The sequence below is a fragment of the Mytilus californianus genome, unplaced genomic scaffold, assembly GCF_021869535.1.
Source record: "Mytilus californianus isolate M0D057914Y unplaced genomic scaffold, xbMytCali1.0.p SCAF_6, whole genome shotgun sequence".
NCBI classification, from domain to species: domain Eukaryota; kingdom Metazoa; phylum Mollusca; class Bivalvia; order Mytilida; family Mytilidae; genus Mytilus; species Mytilus californianus.
The window spans coordinates 38,960,886-38,978,790 of record NW_026262712.1 but is presented as its reverse complement, the minus strand read 5'-3'; the positions used below and the strand labels follow the sequence as shown (position 1 = coordinate 38,978,790).

At 32.8% G+C, this 17,905-nt stretch overlaps 1 protein-coding gene across 1 annotated transcript; it reads left to right on the top strand.

The window, feature by feature from the left end:
• The first annotated feature begins 2,872 nt into the window (after positions 1-2,872).
• On the top strand, positions 2,873-13,128 carry LOC127705157 (uncharacterized). The gene is made up of 4 exons (XM_052209405.1): positions 2,873-2,999; positions 4,705-5,161; positions 7,973-8,133; positions 9,365-13,128. The coding sequence occupies exons 1-4, from the start codon at positions 2,888-2,890 to the stop codon at positions 9,979-9,981; spliced, it is 1,347 nt and encodes a 448-aa protein (XP_052065365.1). The 5' UTR covers positions 2,873-2,887; the 3' UTR covers positions 9,982-13,128.
• The last annotated feature ends 4,777 nt before the right edge of the window (positions 13,129-17,905 follow it).

Here is a 17,905-nt window from a genome sequence, read left to right as displayed (position 1 = left end):
TCTCAAACTAGTCAGAATGTCATGCAATAATGTCTTTTTCAAGTACCTTCTCTTTTCGATAAAAAAATTGTACCGGTATACATATTTCTATTTATTGTGAAACAAGGAAGAAGTTGGTTTTGACAGTTTTTTAATCAGATATATTTCTTATGTCCTTGAAAAGTTCATGTTGTTTTATTTCTAAAAAATTGTTATGTAGATTGTATTATATTATAAATTATAAGGGCAAAAATGAACAGAGATGTGGGGAATACGTCAAAAAACTATTTTTGGTTAAAAGCCAACATACATGCATTGTTACAAATCCAAAAGGTACAACCAGTTCGAGTTAAAGTTATCAAGGATTTCCCATATGACAGTTTAATGAACCATCAGAAGAAATGGAAAACAATGGGGCGGGTTATAATCGCATCATTACCTCCGTTTTGAGTACAGCCAAACATGTGGGCTTGGTAAAGTTTAAAGGGATGATAGGATTAAGATAATCATAATTCTATTGCGCTATGTATAGACTGATCATACAATATATTGACCTGGAACAACGCGATACACGATATAGGTTGAATGTACATGACGTTAAGCTAGGATGGCACTATGGTATATCATTATGAAGACATTAAGACATTGTAGGCTTACAATGTACCATACAGCATGTGCAATATATTGACTTTAAACTACACGATGTTTTAGACTAATATAGCACAATGTTGTATCATCATAAGGTCACTAATCATACAATGCGTTTGGACAAAACAACAGAATGAGCAGTTGAAAGAACATCAGTTAAATACAAAAATCTCACCCTAAAAGTTCATAACAACTGTTTCAAGGAATTATCAATAAAACAACTGGAGTTAATAACATCACTATGATTTTAATATTGCATAAACGACAAGGGTTGCCCGGAATATGGTCACTTGGAATTCGAATTTCCCGGCAGTAAACCCCTTGCTAAATTTAAGCGTTTATTGCGATGCGCTGGGTGTTAAAATGCTCAGTCACTTTCTTTCGAAAATTTTGACGTTAAATCGGATGCCTTGTGTTGAGAGAATGGCACGTTAATAAACCCTATCAATAATTTTTCAGAGGTTCATAGGTGGCCTATTGCAAATATCCAACGTGTTCTTATTTTCAATGCAGTCCAAATTTCCCGGTCATCATACCTTTTTTATTACTTGTTAATGGTTTGTTTTCTTTAGTATGCCTAAAAAAATAGATCGGATACCATCCCTCTATCAATACTTCTAACATGTGTAACAAAATCAATAGGACCCACGCCTCCATCTTAAAGACAAGCAGCATAGGGATATCCTTGTTAACGTATACATGTAATAATGTTCCATCGAAATGATCAATTAACTGCCTGAATTTTTCAACATTACTAGAGTGGGAAATAATCCGAGCCATGTAAGTACTACTACTTTCTAGTATTACAATTGCTAAACAGTACCTTGGTCCCAGTACTGTCCCAATATATAGGTGTCTTTTATTTTCTGGAATGTAAACACATGTTGAGTTGTTAGCAGGTGTTTTTCTTAAAACTTCTGCAAATAAAAATTGACTGTTCAAAATATATATAAGATATATATGGCACCACTTGTTTAACATAAATCAATTGATCTTGCAAATTTGAGTATTCATTACATTGGTGATTTCCCTTACTGTCTTGACTGAGTGAAATTGAACATATGTTGCTCGGTTCACATGTACATGTATTTCTATATCTTCCATATAAAACACCACACTTAACAAAGAGGAAGTCCTGAATATTATATACCTAAATTACGTAAGTGTACGTACAACATGTACAAGCAACCTTATATTAATCTCTTCTCTTACATTTCTTTTTATCGTCCTTATAAGCAACGTAATATTACTCTCTTCTCTTTTATCTCTTCTTATCGTCCTTAAAATCAACGTTATATTTAGTTCTTCTGTTATATCTCTTCTGACCGTCCCTACACCAAGCAGGTGTATATCTCTTCTTACCGATTTGTTCCTTTGTTCATTTGACTTCACATTGGGGTGTCCTAGGAAGAATGAAAGGACACTAGCATTATAGATGTTATACTATTATAGCTTCGCATTCCGATATAAAGATGATAGCATTTCCCTAAATAGTTCAACTTTTGGTGACTATGTTGAACGCATCTGTTCTATCAAACTTGAAATAAAGGATACAATAGATGCAGTTACGTTTGCTTCTTGTCTTGATTTTCATCTAGAAAATGACCATGCGAGTCGGTTAAAACAATCGTAAAAAAAGAGATGAGTTCAGCATCACAATTTTGAACTTCCTTTGATACGTAGCTATATTTCCTCAACGCCTGCATATGGAGTAAATATCTCTTAGTTTATACGATATTACAGAACTTGCATTTCCTATTATGAGAACCTCGATAGAGGCTTTCTGCTTGCATGATATGCTGAACTTAAGTCTCCAATACATGATGTTGAAGTTGATACTTTGAAAATTTTACTGACGGGAAAGATATTTCATTGATGACGACATAAATGTTCCGATTGTCGTATTAGCACAATACCGTCCTCTTATCCTATAAATTAATGTAACATCTACATTGAGAACATGATTCATATAGCAAGACATGCTTATCTACAATTTTCCCCAAAACATTAATCCTTGACACGCATGTCATGACGTTAGCAACACTGACAAATCGTTAAAACAACAACAGTATAAACGATGAATATATAGTATACTTGTGTAACCGTTGTGGATTTGACATTACCAATTATCTGTCCAAGCAACAATATACCTAATAGTATATAATTTTGACTAAAGAATGCAAGATAAACATGATGAATGTAATTTAAAAATAAAATTTGGTTAATTTCAGCCTTGACCGTAATCACGACTGCTTCCAATATGAATTTCACCACAGTCAGCCTGTACTATGTGCACTGTATTAAAACTAGGTCATCGATCATGAACGGTACCATCACCACACCATTTTGGAGTAACAAAACAACGACATCAGGTACACATTTCATTCGAATTTTTAATATCATATAATAAGCCACATTGATTCTGACGCTGAGAGTTGCTAGCAAAAACAACAAACAATACCACGCCTGAAAAAAACTGCAATTTAGACAACCTTAACAAATCGAAAAATATCTTCATAGTTTACAAACTTAAGGGAAGTTACCGCAATGACCCATTATATACGAGAACACATATTTGCACTATCTACCTATTTCATGAGTATTACCAATCTAGATAAAAGAATAATATGATTCATATTTTATAATTATAGGCTTATTACTATATTTCTACATATTTTTGGATTTTAAAATTTCCTTTGCAATTTTAATATTTGTTTCGTGAGTATGAGCTTGGTTTCGAATGCTTGATATATATATTTATTTGAATGTCAGTTTATTCGTCCGTTTGTCCGTCCGTTAGTACCAAATTATTCTAAGCCACAGAATGACACATAGTTATAACGCTATGCATCTCCCGTTTTGTTTTGTTGTTTTTAGTTGGTTTTTTTTCTGGGGTTTCTGTTCAAAATCATGGAGTTCATCTGATATGGAGTGAAATTTCCCACACCACAACTGCTAAACCAGTGATGAATTTCAATAAACTTTGCCGATTTGTCATGCCATAATGCCATAGTTTTGGGGGTTTCCCATGCAAAAGAAAGGACTTTCGTTTTATGTTAAAGGTGAACTTCCCATATGAGCAACTTATTATGAACCGATGAGATGATTTCAATCAATATTTCGCGGTTCTTCATGACACAATGCCATTGTTTATCCGTTATTTTAATTTTTAATCAGAAAGATTGCTGGGGTTTACCCGTACATAAAATTGGACGTTGCCATTTTATATTATAAATGTAGAGGGTGGACATCCTAATCCGTAATTCCTTCTTAACCATTGAATTGATTTCAATCAAACTTTCACGTTTTTTTTATGACACGATTGCATTGTTCACCTTTTGATCAGCTTGTTTTTTTTTGTTGGTTTCCTTAACAACAGTATGGTTTTCAATTTCATGATATTGAGGTGAACATTTATCTATTCGCAACTCCTCGTAAACCTGGGAAAGCATTTTAATTAAACTTTAGCGGATTCCTCATGAGATAATGTCATATTGCACCTCCTATTGTACTTGTTGAATAGAATACCACACCTTCCACTCCTTCTGAACCAGTGATAGGATTTTAATCAAACGTGTTCGCAGTTTTTTATTACATAATGAGAACGTAAAACCCTTATTTTCTTTTCGATCAGAATGGTTCTAGGGGTTTAGAATCTAAATCACGGAATTTGCCCTTTCGTTTTAAAAGGGTGAACACTCTCAATCCGCATCACGTCCTAAAACAAGTGAGTGGATTTCAATCAATCGTTTGCAGATTCTTCATGGTATAATTATATTGTGCACCTCCGATTTTACTTTTTTATCCGAATATTTGTTGAGAATTCCCTTACCGATACATGGACTTTGTCGTTACTCTATTTGAAGGTACCCATTTTGAATATGTTTAGGGTTTCCCTTACCGATGAACTTTGCGATATACGGGTTATCATGATGTAAGCTTTGCATACAGTACATCAAGTTGATGTTAAAAGTTGATTCAAACAAGGTGCTTATTAACACAAAAAAAAAAATTCTGAGCACACCCGTTTAAGACGGAATTCATTAATTATAAACTTTAACTAAGTTATATTTTCAGACACATTGTCATCGATGAGTGAAACGTCAGAACTAGGAATAATGGTTTCTATGATTGGTGTAATGTTTATGATGATTATCCTGTACGCAGCTGTCTGTCGATTGTGCTCCTCTGAAAAGTACCATGATTCTTTGAAGCAGGCCATATTCCATATTGCACTAACTTTGTTAACATATTTTCTCTACCTGTTTGACACTCTGTCTGATGTGTTCCTCCTCATACATTACTGTAAGATTGGAGAATATTTAATTTTTTTTATTATTATGGTTTTCACCGTCTTGCCAGTTCTATTCATAGCGACTTATTTTTATGGCAAAGGTGTTGGAAACAACATTACAAAGTACTGTGAGACTCTGTGTGCAACATGTGTACATAAATGTCGATATTTCAACGTGGTGATCAAGATGCTATCAGTTTTCATGTCGAGTCTGTATGCAGTAATTTTGCCAACACTTACGTATGTAATTTAGTGTAAATATATGTTTATGGTAAAAAACACACACATCATATTTTTTTTCAAACACGTTCTACATGTTTATTTAGAATAGAATTGTAAATGTTATAATGTCATAAGTAGTTGTTATCATATCAGCTGAGATTTGTATAAATTGCATAATTCTAGTTTTAAATGAGAAAAATAGTAAGCATTTTGTTTTATAATGATGAATTAGATGTGCAATGTTTTCTGAATAATTATTGAGATAGGTATAAAACTTTGCACTTTAAAGTTGAAAAGGTAACGTAAATGATAGCTAGTTGCTCATTTTGAAATACAAAACCAAGTAATCTAACATTAGTTAAATCATTTCCAATACAAATCTCAACTGATATGATAACAAATACTATGTTATAAGTCCGGTCAGGCAGGACTCGCTATCACTGTTATATTAGTACCAATTGAATTTTCGTCGAGAAAGCTTCCAAGTCAAAATAAGCAAGGCTTTACATTGTGATATTTTAACAATGACAATATGGTAAAAATAAGAAAATTGATTTGTCGGGTACTCTTTGTGTTTCACGCATGAAACTACCCCGCTCCCCCGTTAGCATTGCCTTGGTCGGGTAAGAGATAGATTTCAATCAAGCTTTCGCGGTTCTTTATGACACAATTTCATTATTCAAAGAAATGTTAAATCTACCTTATCTGAAAGATATTTGCGGCAATCCTATAAGTTGATCTTTAGGTTCTGTTTCAGACCTTTCAGTCCTTTTTCAGACTTTTTAGTCAGTAAGAAAAATTGTCAGAAATTATCTGCACAAGGTATAGTTGGTTTAAAAAGTTTATCAAAAACATGAGTTAAAAATAGTCAATCTGAAAACATAAAACTACTCATATTCGAGTCGTTCATTTTTCAATATGATATTTGAATTCAACATTGTCTTCCTTGCTTTAATTGACGGAAAGATGAAGGTCCAATAAGGGCTTATTTCAGATTAAAATTTAAAGCACATCTGATGAAAGATTTTTTACATTTTTTTAACACTTAAGTGTCTTCTTCAGTCGATTCAATTAGTTTATGTTAGGGATTTGAACTGATTTGGTCATTAAAAACGCTCAAATTCAATCTTAGATATGAAAAATCTATCAAATATACCATAAAATGTCACATTTCAGCTGGTGTTTGTTTAAAATTGAAAATGCCGCATACGTGTTCAGGCTCAACAGTTATATATGTTATGTTTTATCATTAAATACAACATATATTTAAATATTAAGACTGAACACAATTGCGACAACTTATATTTTAGACAAAAACCGTCTTAGAATTAGCACAAATGCTAAAATTTAAGTATTTTTTCAGAAAATAGTGATGCTAGTACCTGATGCATGTCCAATGTATCTTGAAATAATAGCCCATTTTATGTAACAAAAGTATTCTACTTTCCAATTAGTAGCTACAAGTTTACATTTTCAACAACTTTGTAAAAAAAACAACTATATTTTGAGGCCAAAGGAGTCTTACCGGGCCTGCTTTTTTTGTCATGATCGATTTTTGTGCAGGAATATACAAAATGCTGCATAATTGATATAAATGCTATTACGACATGTCTTAACTGAAAGGGTAAACATAAGACTGACCTAATTTTAAAACACAAAAAGACTAAAAAAACAAATCTGAAAGGAACAATTAATACCACAAAATAATGGAATCGATCAAAGTACTGCAGTAGGCACTCACACTATATAAACTTGGTCAACTGACATACATTGATTGCCTCAATCGTATTTTGCATACCTTGTGGGAATTGTTTGGTTTATAAAGAAAGCTCTTCAACTTCGTATTTGAATTAGATATCCAAATATTTTGATTCGAGTGCTACTGATGATTATTATATATGTAGACAAAAGGCGTTTCTAGTGCAATTATAAGTCTTGAATGATCAGAACCTTGCACCAGCTGTGCCATCTGCAAATATTGTACATCTTTCTGGGGTTTACATTATTTGACTTCTACTATATACTGTAGATAACCAGCTCGAATTTCCTAAAACGGAAATGATGTACGATCTTTATGAATATAACACACCTTTTGGTGATCTAACTGTATTATGCTGAAATAAAACCTACTAAATTGAATTTTCAATCGTATGTACTGATAGAAAGTATGCTATAGACCGATTGTAACTCTGCTTTCTATGAAGACAGAAATGCAACTCCTCTGTGAAATCATGCTACATTCATGGATATTTGAACTGCAGAAGTCAACACAATTATTCAATTATTTTCGACTTACAGAGTTTATTGCTACTGCTGATAAATCAAGAATATCATATAACATGACTCATTCATGCCTGCATGTCATAGAATCGACAAAACTCTGTAACTTAAAAATAAAATCTCTATTTTATGAAGATGTAGATATTTTGAACAAAAAAATGGTGTTGCTTTTGATTTCAAACCAATTTGGCAATAGTTCCCTTAATGATCCAATTTTCAAGTGTTAAATACAATATACACCGACTTACGAAGTAAATGATATGTAATTTGCATTGACTTTGTTGATATTTCACAGTCCAAAACTGGCTTATCCATGTAGAATGGTAATGTTGGGCGGCTGGCAGGCATAGAAAAGATGGTACTGAATTTGTGTAATTTATTCCACCACGATTGTCAACCCAAATACCTGAAATTTTATAGACAAATTATACACACGTGGAAGTATAGTTGCATATTGAAACGAAACATAAATGTTGCATGTAACATGTGTAAACGTTGAATGGTCAATCTTAAGTAGTTAGGTATGTATTGCAATGTTTACATTTACAGGTATGCTCAGGCACTAGCACAAGGAAAACAACCGGATAGAAATTTAGAATATACTGTAGCTTACCTTACTCTCGTCGAAGCTACAGTAGAGTCAACACCACAGTTAACAATACAAATATACCTGTCGATTACGAATACACAAACCGAAACTACTCAAACACGTAAGTAATTATAGAAATCAAAATGAATAAAGGAGGAAAACATATTTAATTCATTTTACATTTGGGCCAAGATAAAGAGGACAATATATTAAGCGACAATCAAAAGTTATCAGTCGAAATAAAATTCAATCGCAAAAACAGTCCACAAAAATAACACACTGGACAACAAAAACACCACCATATATCAGTTCACTAAGTAGGAAAAGTAGATCTAAGTTCGCAAAATGTTTTTTTTTTTTTTATTTAAATATTAAATTTAATTGAAAAACTTTGTAAAAATGTTTTGCTAAACTTTTTTTTCTTTTCTGAAACATGTTCCCTTCTTTCATTTTTTTTCTCTTTGTTAGATCTTGTCTAACATACAAATATTCAAACGTTCGTAAGACTTTTTTTTATTGATGTGGTTGTTATTAACGCTATTGGAAAATTTGTCTTGAACAAGCTGAGAGAAAATTCTAAAAGATTCTATATATTTTGAATGTAATGGCTCGATGTCATGTTTAATTCAAATGTCTTAGAAAATTGTGATTCAATGGTTTATTGCCTTTTTGTATAAATTATCGGCGGATCCAGAGGGGGAGGGGGTGTGCTGGGGGCCTGGGCCTCCCTTTCGTGGGAAAAATTTGGTTGATTGTATAGGATATCACTGAAGCATGACTGTAGCAGTCATGTGGGCCTCCCTTATACAAAGTTCTGGATCCGCCACTTTCAAAACACTATTATATGCATTCTTTGGTTGTTTCGATGCATATACCAAATCTACCGACCAATTGAAAATAGGGGTACAGTGCATATTTGTTATTTCATAGGGGATTTAAAAACAACTGATATTATTTTCTGTGGTTATTTATCTTTAATAAACATGAAGGAATATGTTAAACTGTTCATTATATATTACCCACACATGCATTGTATTTTATTATAAATATAAAAAGGTAATACACAGGATGTCAACATCGATTAGGTGTTAATCAGAATTTAAAGTAATATTAGTAAATATTGTGTATATTATAAATAAACATCTAAGTTCTTCGCGCCCTCTTCAATAACACTAGTTGCAAATTCGTTTAACTGGCATAGGAGATACATGCAATTATAATTTCCGAAACATATATTTTCGCTGAACACTTTTAATGACTGTTAAGTTCAGGCTTAATGTTTTATATATCAATAGATTGTGTCTCTCCTTTAACATGTGGTAACAAAAGTTACATTCAGATTTATGTTACAGAGATAATTCGTTACATGAGTATAGCTGCATCTTCCCTAGGACTGGCTTGGTCTTTGAATGCATTCAAGCATCAATATCGAAAGACAAAACAGAACCAAGAAGACAGATTTTTGATCAAATTCATTCACTGGATATCACGTTTTGCTGAAATTGTGCCACGTATTATCTTAATTTCGCTCTTTATGGCTGAATATAGCTATCTTGTTTTAATTCTCATAATTTATCGTGTTCTAAATGGACTCATGTTCGTCTGTTGTAAAGAACACTTTTTACTGGACGACATTTTGGGATTATTTGGCAATATATTTTGCTATTCTGTATCTCGCAATGTTCGATGCCAAAAGAAGGAATACTGCGGGGGATATTTTTTCCCATTATACTACATTTTATATTATGCAGAAAATGTTGCCATGCTGTATCTTTGGTATAGTGATGATCCTGCTTTACTTAAAATAAAGATAGCTTTAGGAGGAGCTTGTTCAAACCATGAGTGGTATGCACCTTGTGTATTCGTTGTCGTCGTTGTCGGATTTGTTGTTCAACCGTCACTTTTGTTAGTGTACTATCGGTTACGGAAAAAACAACATAAACCAAAAGATACGAACACATCTGAATAGAAACATATTCGCGACCATTTTTTTGTAATTACAATCTCGTTTTCATCGTTTGTACGTGAATGAGATTTACAACCAGATTTGAACTTGCATGAGACGGGTGTAACATATGGCGCAGTATCTGTTTGCTCTTACGGAGCACTTTAGTTCATCCTAAGATTGTGTTTTGGTTCTCCTTGCTCAGGCTTTTGTTTTCTATGTGGTTTGTTGTTTATGTGTATGTGTTTTTTGTCGGTTTTCAATATTTCCATGGCGTTGCAAATTTTTGTTTATTATTGTTTTTTCAATGTTCCCTTGATATTTTCAATCTTGCTTTCAGTAGGAAATTCAACCTGGTTAAATACTTCTTTTCATTAAAAGACAGGCGAAGAATACCAAAGGCACATTTAAACGCATAATATTATGTCGAAAATAAACTGACAACCCCATGGGCAAAAAAGAAAAGACTAACAAATAACGGCACATAAAATACAACATAGAAACCAAATACTGAGCAACACGAACCCAACCAAAAAACGGGGGGGGGGGGGGGGAGGAGGTTATTAGCTGCCCCGGAAGAATAAGCAGATCCTGCTTCACCTGTAGCACCCGCCGTGTTGCTCATGTTTGTACAAACCTGGTGATAAGTCTAATTCGGTAGGTCACATGCGGGGAAAGGGGACGGGTTTGTAGTAACACCTATTGGAACATATCCATTGTCATCTGTGAAACAGATATTCCATAACAGTCAACCAACTCGTGATGATGACCGCAAAATTTACGAAGTGACGATTTAAACTTCATCACTTCATTTAATTAACAATGCAATTAAATAGTCAATGTGCTGTCTTTACCGTTATACATAATGACAATCTGAAAGAAATGCACATATTAATGTAAATAAAGTGCCGCTCCAAATTATTTGCAATTCGTGAATTTAATAGTTTTGTGTTTGAAAGAAAAAAAACGTTATCTATTCTTAAATACATTTACACGTTAAAAAAAGAAAATATATGCAACTGAAATTTACTTGAATAAACTACATTTAAAAAAAAAAAATACTGTTCGATTTAAGAACAAAATTGTCTGAAATGCTTGATTTTATAGGTAAATGAAGTGACTTTTTCTATACTTGATACAATGTCATGAATTTAACACCGAAAAGGCAAAGCGGAAAGTTGTCAGGAGCTAACATGTTTTGCAAAAACTATTTATATATAATTTGACTTAAATTGATGGTAAAACACAACTTTAAAAGATATTACAAAATATAAGTAATCCCGTAAAATGGTTTATACTAGGCCTATATATTTTGCCGAATAATTACGATAACAGAATAATAGCTTCAAGAGAAAAAATCCAAAGCAGATCTAAATATAGAAAAAAAATATATAAAAATAACTATTCAGAAAACAATTGAAGTTCTTTCCAACATTGCATTTTTATTGGTAAGTAAGTGTGATAAAAAAGTAATGTCTAGGTTAAAACAGTCATATTCGTTGTCATTAAATAGATACCAGTTTTGTGTAAGTTCCGGTTTACGTAGGGTCATACCCAGAGTCGTATGATAGTGGGTCACATTATAGAGATTCCACAAATAAATGATTTCTTAAACTTCCGGTTTAAACAACGTCATTTCCAGTTGATCTTTGTCAAAATCATTTGTCACCCAACTCTTTAAAAAACCATAACTTGTCATGTATCATTTTGAAGAAAACATCAATTTTCCTTATTTTATTTTTTTTTTTTTGAATTTCAGGGGTAAAAACAATACAAAATTGTTGGATTGTAACGGACGTGATGTACCATTTCGTCATTTAAATAACTGAAACATTTAGCACCGGTTCTTATATTTGACAGTTTCAGAGAGCTTCTCTGAAGGCAAGACAAAACTATTAACTTCGCCTAAACCTTTGTATCTAAGAACTCAATGATCCCTAATTAAAAACAATAGGTCTAAACAGTGACGGTCTGTAAGTGACATCAAAATACCGATATTTGAAATAGTGAAGGAAACATGGCTTCTAAAATGTCTTTCGATCACTTCGGTCCAACATACCAATTTTCCTTATAATGTAACGAACAATTTATAAGAAACATATCAATACTTGTTTTGTTATAGAGATAATGAGCTCACAAGAAAAACTGTTTTATAGATTACTTTCCCAAGGTTACCAGGTGACCTTTATAAATGTCACATGACTCCAGTTACTATCATAAGTATCCCATGGCTTTATGATGTAGCTTTTCTAAGTGTTTATCAATAATCTATAGCTTAAACATTTGGGGCAATGAAAATATATATAGTTAGTAGGTGTTGTATTGAAATTATGGACCCTAGAAATGATTTCAGATTTACTCCATCTCTCCGTCAAGTGTTGGTTTTCTTGACACTGATTCCATAATATAAACCTACAGACATGTAGCAATTGTATTTAAAATTAAACATATTAATCATCGGTGGCCGAGTGGTCTAAGTATTTACTACTGTAATCACTAGCCAGTCAACACTGAGGTTGTGAATTCGAACCCCGCTCGTGCGGGTGCACTCGACTCCAATCTTAATTAGGATTGTCAGTTTTCCTATCGAAGGTCGGTTGTTTTCTCCGGCTACTCCGGCTTCCTCCACCAATAAAAACTGGCCGCCACGAAATAGCCAAAGAGCGGTGATTAAAAGTGGCGTTAAAACACCAAAAATAAAAAAAAAAATCAAATCAAATATATAAATCTTGTGTGTACATGGTGTGCCGATGGTGATAATCTCAATATATATATACAGACATATACATGTAGATATGGCAAATATGCGACGTATTATGTTCAATAGCAATTTTGTTGAAAGTAGATATCGTTATATTTTAGAATGTAACTAGTATAATAATGTAAATTTTATAGCTAAAACCATCAACTTGTGTATAACATTGTAATCAATTCACTATGTATAGAAACTAAAAATCATTTGTAAGATATTGTCAAAATCTTTAATATGTAGTTTTAAGCCTTGATTCATAATTTTTTATGATTCCTGTCGTTCTCCGCTACATGTGTATATCCTTCATTGAACAATGTAATGATAACGACTAATTCATTGAATATGTATTGTAATAAATTGAATGTATATTCTATAAGCATGATAAGCTGTATCGCTTTTGAATAAATTGTTTATCATTATATACCTTTTTTGGGGAAATTAAAGATATAATGTGCTACTTCCGGTTAAGAAAATATCGCTTCCGGTTCATATGGTAGCTTACTTTCCCCTCATTCCAAAAGTGCTTGGTAATTTAAAAAAAATCGATAACTTGTTACTTCTGGTATACACAATATCACTTCCAGTTTCATGTGATGGGTAAGTGTATGCTGATTCCAAAAAATATGATGTTTAGCTACATGTTCATAAAATTGTGCAAAACTCCATTTCTGATTAGTTCGGTTAATCTTTTCAAGATCTTATCTTACCCAACCCTTTGCAAAGTCCACATGGCGTGTTGCTAATCATTGCTATTTTGCTTAGTTTCTTCTGTTACCTATTCTAACATCGGTCTCAGACTTCTTTCAAACTGAGTTTTAATGTGCGTATCGATGTGTGTTTGTTTATTTCACACTGACTAAAGGTATAGGGGGAGGATTGAGATCTCACAAAACATGTTTTACCTCGACCATTGTTTGCGTTTGTCCCAAGTCAGGAACTTCTGGCCTTTGTTAGTCTTGTATTTTTTTTACAGTTTTGTTCATTTATACATGTTTTGCTGAAGTAGTATACATTATTGTTTAGAGACCAGCTGAAACCCGCCTCCGGGTGCGAAATTTTCTCGCTGTATTGAAGCCCCATTGTTGGCCTTGGGCTGTTTTCTGCTCTTTGGTCGGGTTGTTGTCTCTTTGACACATTCCCGTTACAATTCTTATTTCTGTATGAAAAGTTTATATATTTGTTTTTATGTGAATCCAACCCTGATAAGTATTGTAGCAATCTACTAGGAGCTTTTTACGTAGGTCTAGCATCAATGAATCAGAACCCATGGCAATGATATATTCTAATAGATATAAGAAGATGTTGTATGAGTGCCAATGAGACAACTCTCCATCCAAGTCAAAATTTATAAAAGTAAACCATTATAGGTCAAAGTACGGTCTTCAACACGGAGCCTTGGCTCATACCGAACAGCATGCCATAAAGGGCCCTAAACATTACTAATGTAAAACCATTCAAACGGGAAAACCAAAGGTCTAATCTATATACAAAACGAGAAACGAGAAACACTTATGAACCACATCAACAAACGACAACTACTGAACATCAGATTCCTGACTTAGGATAGGTGCAAACAATTGCAGCGTGTTTAAACCCATTTATGTTAGATATTTCATATTCTTCTTTTTTAGTAACTTTAGCAATGACCATACTGATTTTAGGAATACGAATTAGCCGTTAGCTTGACAGTACAAATATTACTACCAATCAAACTATCTTAACATAAAGATTTTTTAAATGAAAGTTGCGATAATAAGATGAAGTATATTTGCCAATAGATCTGTTAGGTCAAATGAATCGAATATAAGATCGAGTAAAGCTACTTTCGAAGTTAACAGATTTTGCAAATTAAACATATTTTATGAAATTGTATGCCATAGTAAATTTTGGCCGTGTGAACTTCAAATAAAAAGTACCAATAGTTAATAAACTACACATTGCTCAATTGCTCAAAACATTTAGAAATAAGACATAACAAATACATAACTGTATTTGCAATCGTCCTTAATTTATAAGCCAAGTAGTGTGTAATATGAAAATGTAATATGTATGAAACCTACAGAGACATGACAGGAAATAGATAACAATTTTCAAACCTTTCCGTTCTAATTATATATTTTCTTTAAACGAAACAGGAACACACTTTCGATTTGTTTTTGATTATCTTCAGATGACTATAACACTGTTTTTAGAAACATCTAGTCAGCCTTTAACATGTTAAATGAACATAATATTATCTCACACAAAGTATTTTTAATTGTTGAATAGGGAAGGTGCAGTTGTTTATGAGCTACAAAACAAAAACAAGAATATAATTGGAGTTTACTTTGTTAGTAAGTACACTCGGTGATCTCGTGGTAGCGTGCTCGCATCGAAGGTCGTAGGTTCGAACGCCGGTCAAGTCAAACCAACGACTTAACAGATGGTATTTGCTACTTCTCCAACACGCACGCTACATTAAGGAATACGAGCAAAGACTCGTCCTGGAGTCAGAATAAGGCGTACGGGTAGGGTAACACGACTGTTCTTTTGGACTGTCACCTTGTGAACTAGCACGTTCTAAATCCGGCTCATCTTGTCATTCTAGTAGAAAACAGGGTTCGTTTTCATTTCGCATTGAGGTTACAATCAACCATTAAATATTATGGGCGCAGCCATTTTATGAAAATAACATGGTAATCAGAATTAAGAGTATGGCTAATACTGATTGATCGATATATGCACCCTTTATTTTTATTATTATAGACTTCGGGCACTCTCTGCATTATACCAAAGGCAAAATAATATATTTCCTTAGCCCTAACGGAACTGAGTTGTCTTTTCGACGCTAGAATGAGACACGTGTGTTAAGTGCAAAATTGATAGACAAGGGAGATAAGTACAAATTACGATAAGAAAAGCAACGGGAACCTATATTTTTTAGTTCAAAAATACTGTCCGAATAATTTTGAATTAATTCTAGCAAAGTTTCGTTAAAAAAATCAACTTTCTAAAGTCTGTATCTCAAAAAAGGCTATCAGCATCGCCTATGGGGAAAGTAATTATTTATTGCAATCTATACATGTGTTTGTCCAGAATATGCATTCAATTTGACACTGAACGTTTAACAGTTATCCATCAATCGTTATGTACAGTTTTTATGAGCATTAAGCAACCAATAAGTTGAAATGCTTAATAAATACACAACTAGTAATGAAACAATAAGATTAGGTTTGAAAATTATGTACAAAAAATGCAAACTCATTTTGTTGGATAAACATCTTAACACAAAGCCAAAAATCTTACATTCCCAGCAAGATACCTAAGAATGTAAAATCAGTAATATTAATATTTCCTACTAGAACTGAATCTGTATCTTGCAAATGCATAGATATTTGTCAATTAAGAATAGCAGGAATATAAATCAAAATTTGTGTCAGTTCATCTTTCATAATTACACCTTATATAAGAAAGCCAGATTTTGATTGTGATAGCCAGTGTATTTTATGCATATTCTAATATTTTTTCCTCATTTCAAACGAATTTGCCTGTTTTTCACAACTGCCGGTGAATTTGCCTAAAATACCATAGTATTCACCATTTTGGATATTCCATTTTACCCTCTCGAGCATTTTCCACTCAACATTTTTCGGATACGACGTTACATAAAAAAGCGAGCTAACACGCTAAGTACATGTATAATTCCCGCGGTTCTATAATAATATCCTCTCATCTTCAAAATTATGCATAAAACATGTTAATGAATTAGTTTCAATCAAAAACTATTCGGTGTAATTAAACAGATATATCATGTTATGGAGGGGTATTTGCGAAAAATACCAGTCTTGGGACGAAATTTCCCTCGCCTAGCGGCTCGGGAAATTTTACAGTCCCTTGACTGGTATTTTTTTGCAAATACCTCTCCATAACATGATATATCTGTTCAAAATTCTTTATAATGATTTAACAACCTAAAATATGTTAATGGAATCAATTTCATGATACTCATGAAAAGTCTCATATTTATTCCATATTACTTGAATAAGCGTGCCTCTTATAAATGCAGTAAACAGACATGCGTTTCCCCTCTCCTTGTGTGTAAATTTCTTTGGTGAAAATATGTTTATGAAAAAAAATGATGGGCCAAATGCTCGAGTATGTCATACAATATTTCTTTATTTCAAGTACGTTAACTTTTATAGGAAAATAGAAAATTTACCAGTTTACAGATTTTTATTTAATGTGAAACCAGGACGATATTGTTTATCACAATGTTTTTTATCATATTTACTTCATATTACCTTGTAAAATAGAGGCGAAAATTATCAAAAGGGCAGTCTAACTCATTAATAAAAAAAAAACTACTGACAACGTCATAGTAAAAATTAAAAAAAAAAAGACAAAAAAAAACAACATAGAAAACTGTATATTGCAACAACAACCACACCAAAAACCGGGTAGTGATCTCTGGTGGTCTTGAATGGTAAACAGATATTTCTCCCCATGCTGACTTGATATTGCTTTATATTTAAAAATGTAATCTAGATTCTATTATGTTATTAGGTAAGTACATAACGCGATGTGGGGTGTATATCAATAAGGAAAGGATGAAACGAGAACGATAATTCTAGTACCCAAAAACCTCTTTTCCCAACATACATGCATTGTTTCAAAATTAAACGGTAGCAAGTTAAGCTATCAAGATATTTTCCATATGACAGTTTGGGGTTAATGAGAAGGAATTGACAAACATGGCTGTCGAATTTGTGACGTTAAATCCGATGCCTTGTGTTTCGATAGTGCCACGTTCATGAACCCTTCGAATTACTCCTTGAGTAGTTGTAGGTGGGCTGTTGAAACAATATATTTTGACCTTATCCAACATATTCTTATTTTCAGATGCAGTCCAAATTTCCAGGTCAGCATACGTACTTTATTACTTCTTAGTGGTTTCTTGTCAATCAATCTATCAAACGTAATGTACTTACATCTACAATATTTAACAGGCGTCACAAACGTTGAATAATAATACATTAAAGTTACTCAAACGGATATCTTATATCAAAAGTGAAACTTTATAGACACAATACTTATTCTTGTTTTGTTTTGAATATATCATTCTTAAATGTGTATCAAAAAAAATCAGACCCAAATCTTCATTATCCATTAATACCCCCCTGGAAATGCTTTTTATAGCATATAGTTGTTTGTTATGAT